The sequence below is a fragment of the Procambarus clarkii genome, chromosome 7 (genome assembly GCF_040958095.1).
Source record: "Procambarus clarkii isolate CNS0578487 chromosome 7, FALCON_Pclarkii_2.0, whole genome shotgun sequence".
Taxonomy (NCBI): domain Eukaryota; kingdom Metazoa; phylum Arthropoda; class Malacostraca; order Decapoda; family Cambaridae; genus Procambarus; species Procambarus clarkii.
The window spans coordinates 31935659-31942749 of NC_091156.1; the positions used below are offsets into that span (position 1 = coordinate 31935659).

Sequence of the window (7091 nt, forward strand, 5' to 3'; positions counted from 1 at the left end):
AAGGACAGGTTTACGAAGAAGGAAAGATTGGGGAAGATGAAGACCAGAGCTAACAGAAGAAAAGTGGGAACCCAGTTCGGAAGCGACCTGCAACGGGTCCGCCACAAGAGTATCATGGAGGTGAAGGACCGGTGAAACATCGGGAACGAACTTACCCGCTATCTTGCGGATACGCTTCCAGATCTGGGCCAGAGGGGTTTCGGACGTAATTGTCGAGACATAAGATGCCCAACATTCACGTTTAGCCGTACGGATGGCCCTACGGGCCACCGCACTCGCTTTCCGAAAGAAAAGAAAAGAATCGGTCGTCTGCCTACGGCGGTGCTTCTTCCAGGCTGCACGCTTACAGCGGACAGCCCGAGCACAGTCCGCATTCCACCAGGGAACGCACTTCCGTGGACCCCGAGAGGAAGAGCGAGGAATAGACCGGAGGGCAGCGTCGAAGACAGTGTCATGAAAAAGGAGGAGAGCGCGAGAGAGGGGCAGAAGGGAGAGGTCAGAGAGAGTAGCACTGAGGGAAAATAGGGTCCAGTCCGCCTTAGCAAACTGCCACCTAGGGAAAGAGAGGGAAGGGCGAAAAGAGAAAAAGGAAACAAGGATGGGGAAATGATCACTTCCATGGAGGTCATCAAGAACCTGCCATGTGAAATCTAAGTAAAGAGAAGAAGAGCAGAGAGAAAGATCAAGACAAGAAAGGGTGCGAGTTCGAGAGTCCAAATGAGTGGGCTCACCAGAATTCAGAAGAGACAGGGAAGAAGAGAGGAGAAACGGCTCAAGGAGGCGACCCCGGGTATTCGTCAGAACGTCACCCCAAAGAGAATGACGACAATTGAAGTCACCCAGCAGGAGCACAGGCTCCGGCAAGGAGTCTAGGAGGTGTTTCAAATCAGGAAGAGAGAGCGGGACACTCGGGGGGAGATAAATGGAACAAACTGTGTACCATTTCCCCACAAAGATACGAGCAGCAGAACAATGGAGAGGCGAAGGAAAAAGTAAAGGAACAAAGGGAACATCAGCCCGAATCAAGAGAGCAGAAGAATTAGAAGCCCCAGCAATGGCTGGGGGGGGGGGGGAGAGAAAGGAATAGCCACGAAAACGACCAGGACGAGCACCAAGCATCGGCTCCTGGAGACAGACACAAAGGGGCGAAAACCGCGAAACCAGAAGTTGGAGTTCGAGGAAATTGGCGTAATAACCTCGAACGTTCCATTGAAGAATGGACAACGACGAGAAGAGAAAGGACAAAAACAGAGAACAAGGAAGAAACAAAGGCGAAAGACCAACAGAGCACGTTAAATAATATCAGGGTCGGGATCAGGGTCAGCAAAGTCAGGGTTAGGGGGCATGGGTAAACTGAGCAAAGACGGAGGGAAGGAAACGGGAGAACAGATCAGAGGTGGGCGGGCAGGGTCCGGAGGAGGAGGAGGAGGAGGAGGAGGAGGAGGAGACAACGGAGAGGAGCAGTCAAGGACAGCAGCAGGAAGAGGGGGAGTAGAAAGAGAGGAGCGCACCCCAGCAAGAGCAGCAACCGAAAGGGAAGCAGGGGCCAAAGAAACCTCCATAGCAGGAACAGGGGGCGCAAGCACTGAAACGGGAGGGGAAGGAGCAACAGAGCCAGAAGGAGGAGCTGAGGAAGAAAGCGAAGCCTTCTTACCCGCCGGGGAAGAGGAAGGAGAGGAGCCAGGCTTACGCTTCTGACTTAAAGAGACCGGTGTCCCAGCAACTACGTACTGGGCAACGGATTCCAGTGTCTCAACAGGAGAAGCCGAACGAGAGCACACACGACGGCCGTTAGGAGAGCGATGGACATCCGCCCGCACCGACAGGCGGCGGGGAGAGCCGATAGATGGAGGAAGAGGATGGGAAGGAGGATCGGAGGGGGACGAGGAAGAAGACACAGAAGACACGACAGACCGGGTAGAAGGAAGGGGAACCCCAGACAGAGGACCAGGAGGAGGATCCTTCGGGAGAGAACCCAAAGGGACAGAGGAGGGGGCAGTGGGCGCATCAGGGTCCAAGGCCTGGAAACGGTTGCGAGTCTGAGGAAGGCGGGAAGGACGAGGAGAGGAAGAGCGCAACACGCGAGCATAAGAGATATTAGCATAAGGCGGGAGCCGGCGAACCTGGCGCCTCGCCTCAGGAAAAGATAAACGCTCCCGGTGCTTCAAGTTGAGGACGGCTGCCTCAAGCTTGTAATGGACACACGCACGGGAGAAGGTAGGATGGGCCTCACCGCAGTTGAGGCAACGAGCCTGGGGAGAAGCGCACTCCGACTTAGAGTGACCTTCGCCACCACACAAAGGACAGAGAGAGACAGTCCCGGAGCAGCGGAGGGCACCATGCCCAAACCTCCAGCACTTGTTGCAGAGCCGAGGAGAAGGAATGTACTCCTGGACAGAGCACCTGGCACCAGCAAGAATGACAGAGGGTGGAAGGGTCCTACCATCAAAGGTAATCTTCACAACCCGGAGGGGTTGACGGCGACTACCACGAGGGGGACGAGTAAACGTGTCCACCTGGAGAATAGAATGGCCCTGGGCAGCGAGGATATGTCGAATATCGTCGTGGCAGTCGCGTAGGTCCCGAACACCGGTCGCAACATGGGGCGGGAGCAAAATAGTGCCAACACTGGCATTCAACTGAACGTTCTTCGAGACCCGAACGGGGGTCTCGCCAAGGCAGGATAAGGCAGCCAAGCGGGAAGCAGCATCCTGAGAAGGAGCAGCAACGACACGTGTACCGAGACGAGTGGGGTTGAAAGTAATGGAGGCATCCACGGAATCAATGAGATGTCGATGGAGGGAGAAATCGTCAGGAGGCGCAGAATCAAGAGGGAGGAGATCAAAATATTTGGCCCACGAAGCGGGACCAAACAAGGCTTGATAGGTAGCAGAACTGGAAGGAATCGAGCGAGGGCGGCCGTGACGAAGACGGCGGTGAGAACCCCCAGAGAGAGAGGGGTTAAAAGGCGCAGTAGTTACAACTAGAGAAGGAGCCACGCCAGGGGACGAGGTAGTCACCACTGGGGGCTTGGGGCTCGACCCAACCACAGAGGAGGGAGGGGAGCCAGAGGAAGGAGTCAGAGAGGCCAAAGGAGGAGCAAGGTCGGGGCCCAATGCAGCGGAGGCTACAGAGCCCGGTCTTCCAATACGGACCGACTCGGGGGCTTGGTCGCCCACCCCACGAGCCTGAGAAGGTAAACCAGAAGAAGCCGAAGCAGGGGTAATCATCTTGACGAAAGAAATAATTCACTCACGAATGTGCCCCCACACCCACCATGGAGCCACAATTAGAGGCAGGACACCCAACAAGAAGCTATCGCCGATCTTGTCGGGGCCTCCTAGGGGTGCGTCGCGAGTATACGCCCCACAAACGCCACCTTAAGAAACCGACAGTCCGTCGAGATCGGGTTCAGTGACGAAGTGGGGATTGACAATAAAAGGTTCCCCGCGCTCTCGACGTCGGGTACTGCAGTTCTACGGGTGCATGAGTATGCCTCCTCAAGCACCCGGGCTTCAAAATAGAAGAAGTCCAAGGGAAGAACCAGAACGAGCAAAAGGTCGGCAGGAAACGGCAAGCAGATAGGAGAAGAGGGGGGAGAAAAACGAAACAGAAGGAAAAGGAAAAGATGCCCAGCAGAATTGGAGAGGACGGCAGCAGGAGCACAAGGCTAGAAAAGGACAGAGGACTGTCCCAAGGAGCATCACACTCCGGCAGCCGCCCACTAAGCCCCCACACGGCGACAACGAGCTGAGCGGGGAGGGGGGTTCATGCTGGAAGTGCCTTTCTCAAGAACATCACTCCATCAGCCAACATTCATTGTGGGCCAGCCAGAGGCATAGGGCCCGCGCTGGAATATCCCTGCAAAAAAACAAAACAAACAAAAAAACATTCCTAGGCTGACTTGCATCTGGAACTTGTTCGCTCAACATATTTATACACGGGAGATCAAATCAACTGATCACATGAAGACTCTGGAACACAGTTGGCTACAGGCTCATCCTGTTCCTTATATGATTGTTACCCATTGTTGTTAACGAATAAAGTTTATTCTTATTAATGTATATAATAGGCTCATGAAATAAATTGATCTCTAGGAGTCGATTTTAACGGAGCCGAGTTGTATTACAATCTTGCTTGACCTCCTTATGATGACTCCTCCTGAATGATGACATAGCGCTCGCGTTCCGCAAGCGCTATGTCATGGGTTCGTATCCTGGCCGGGGAGGATTTACTGGGCGCAATTCCTTAACTGTAGCCTCTGTTTAACGCAACAGTAAAATGTGTACTTGGATGAAAAAACGATTCTTCGCGGCAGGGGATCGTATTCCAGGGACCATAGGATTAAGGACTTGCCCGAAACGCTACGCGTACTAGTGGCTGTACAAGAATGTAACAACTCTTGTATATATCTCAAAAAAAAAAAAAAAAAAAAAAAAAAAAAAAAAAAAAAAAAAAAAAAAAAAAAAAAAAAGCTGAGGTAGGAAAGGATAGGTAGGTAGGATAGATAGTTGAGGTAGGATAGAATAGATAGGTAGGATAGATAGCTGAGTTAGGATAACAACTCCTACTTGCAGCTTCACTAGGCGTGTTATTTCCCAGCCCCCATGAACCCTACTTTTAGTTTAAAAATAACAGAGAGAGAGAGAGAGAGATGATATAAAAACAATGGGTATAAATATTGGTTCACAGAGTCGGTACGTCGGCTGTTTACTGGCACACTGCAGGTTGGTGATAACCCTCCGCCTAACAAAGTAGTACATATATTCAATATTTATGTATTATACATATATACAATGATTAATAGTAACCAGAAGAAAATATATATACATTTTGTTAATGAGAAATGGTCTTTTTTTATATTTGATATTAGTGGAGTATTGTTAAATGGGAATATTCAGGGATCATTCAGTGATGATTAGACATCTGGTATTGAGCGCCGGACGTGAGAGTGTCCTCAGTGACTAGACCATGGAAATGGTTGACGAGGCAATCGTGTTAGATAGAGGATCACGGTTCTAATGATTTTCAACCAGCCAGAGAGACAGATAAGCCACAATTCATATTCACTTAACTTGCAGGATAAGACAGTATCGTTTGGGTGACTACGGTGTACTTATATTGAAAGAGTGCAGATTTCAGAGTATATTTTTGGGTCTTTGATGACAATCTTGCCTGATTGAGCATCAATTTAACTTATGTGTTGCTAGACTAAGATGTCTGTGTTGATCTTTATATCAGTAAAGTAATATTGTGAATATTTTATTTATCTTGTAAGTTTTGATTCTTGAACATTAATCAAAGAACAGAAAGGGTATGTGGGAGCCCCACTGATTGATTAATTACGTTTAAATATTTTTTCATTCTTTGCAAATATATATTTTAACTTTTACACTATCTAGGTGTTTCTCTGTTCCTTTGGGGATTTTCCCTAGAACTTTATCAGTAGGCTACTATTAAGTATAAATCCCTAGGAAGACAACAAGTCAAACTAGAAATAGCATAAAAGTCCAAGCCTTGGTCAAAAGTAAACAACAGAAAGATGTAAGATTTTGTTTCAATGGTGTATGTGTTCTGTCTGTAATTAGTGAAATGTAGTAGTCGTTAGTGTACTGTGTCATTGGTTGTTGTACTGTGACTATATAGCGTACAGTGTCCGTGGTGGGTGAACTTTCTCCTTGTTTTGTGTTGTAAGAGTGCTGATTCCGTGGTGGGTGTACTATTGTAGTTGTGGGTGTACTGTGTCATTATTGGGAGTGCTGATTCCGTGGTGGGTGTACTATTGTAGTTGTGGGTGTACTGTGTCATTATTGGGAGTGCTGATTCCGTGGTGGGTGTACTATTGTAGTTGTGGGTGTACTGTGTCATTATTGGGAGTGCTGATTCCGTGGTGGGTGTACTATTGTAGTTGTGGGTGTACTGTGTCATTATTGGGAGTGCTGATTCCGTGGTGGGTGTACTATTGTAGTTGTGGGTGTACTGTGTCATTATTGGGAGTGCTGATTCCGTGGTGGGTGTACTATTGTAGTTGTGGGTGTACTGTGTCATTATCGGGAGTGCTGATTCCGTGGTGGGTGTACTATTAGTGGTCGGTGTATTGTGTCCAACAGTTAGCAGCTGGATGACATTTTACACTGAATATTTATATAGTTGCCAGTTTTTGGCAAGTTTTGCCTGAAAACAAGTTGACACATATCCAAAATGTTTTGATATATAATATTTCACACAATAGAAGACGTAAACTATGTTGAATATTGCAGGGGCAGATTGCGTGCTCTACCAAGGATGGGTGACGACCAGCTACAATGGTTCGTATTCCGATATTGTCAACCTCTACTGCTACTCTTCTTATGACTTTGGCTTCGACCTCGCCCCTGAAGCCACCTTCACAGCATCCGAACATTTCTCTAGCCTTCCCCCTGAAAATCCTGTACAGGGATACTACTGTAACAATCTTCAGTACTGTTATATCTCGTACATCTTATCATACCCTTGGTGGATGGCTGATCTTGGCTCGTCAAAAGATGTTTCCAAGATAGTTGTCAAGCCCCGAGAAGATCTTCTTGACTTCATGCATGTGGAGATCCGTCTGGGTAACTCCCCGAACTTCACCACCAACCCGCTGTTGGCCTGGTACACCGGGCCTCCTAGTCACCTGGAGATCCTGGTCTTTGCACCATCAGCTCCCATGACAGGTCGCTACCTTTCCCTCCAGAGCATCAACACATCGGTAGCCCTTGGAATTTGCAGCATCCGGATCATTGCTGCTTGAACTTTATGCTTTGGTTGCTTATATAAACACTAAATTACCAAGATTTTCTCCAGCATATTGTACAAAACACTCAAAGGAGTATATCAGTATATAAATGTTTCGTTGCATTGCCGGTCACCCGAGTGAATTACACTTACATAATTCCTTATTTGATGGAATAGATCGTGTTTGTTTAAACTTGTCTGAACAAAAAGAAATGGTTTGCATGACGACCTCATCAAACAATTAGCAATCCTACTCATATTGGTAAGTCATATAATTTCTTATATTGGCGAGTCATTGGTAAGTGGGTACTTAGAGGACCACTTGGTAAGACCAT

The 7091-nt window shown here is 48.4% G+C and overlaps 1 protein-coding gene across 1 annotated transcript; it reads left to right on the forward strand.

Annotated features, from left to right (window-relative positions):
• The first annotated feature begins 6244 nt into the window (after nt 1-6244).
• Nucleotides 6245-6772, forward strand: LOC138357987 (uncharacterized). Its single transcript, XM_069315310.1, has one exon. The coding sequence runs from the start codon at nt 6245-6247 to the stop codon at nt 6770-6772; it is 528 nt and encodes a 175-aa protein (XP_069171411.1).
• The last annotated feature ends 319 nt before the right edge of the window (nt 6773-7091 follow it).

Bases quoted from the DNA above. Each gene is read 5' to 3' on its own strand.
- LOC138357987 (XM_069315310.1), top strand. From the start codon at position 6,245: ATGTTGAATATTGCAGGGGCAGATTGCGTGCTCTACCAAGGATGGGTG.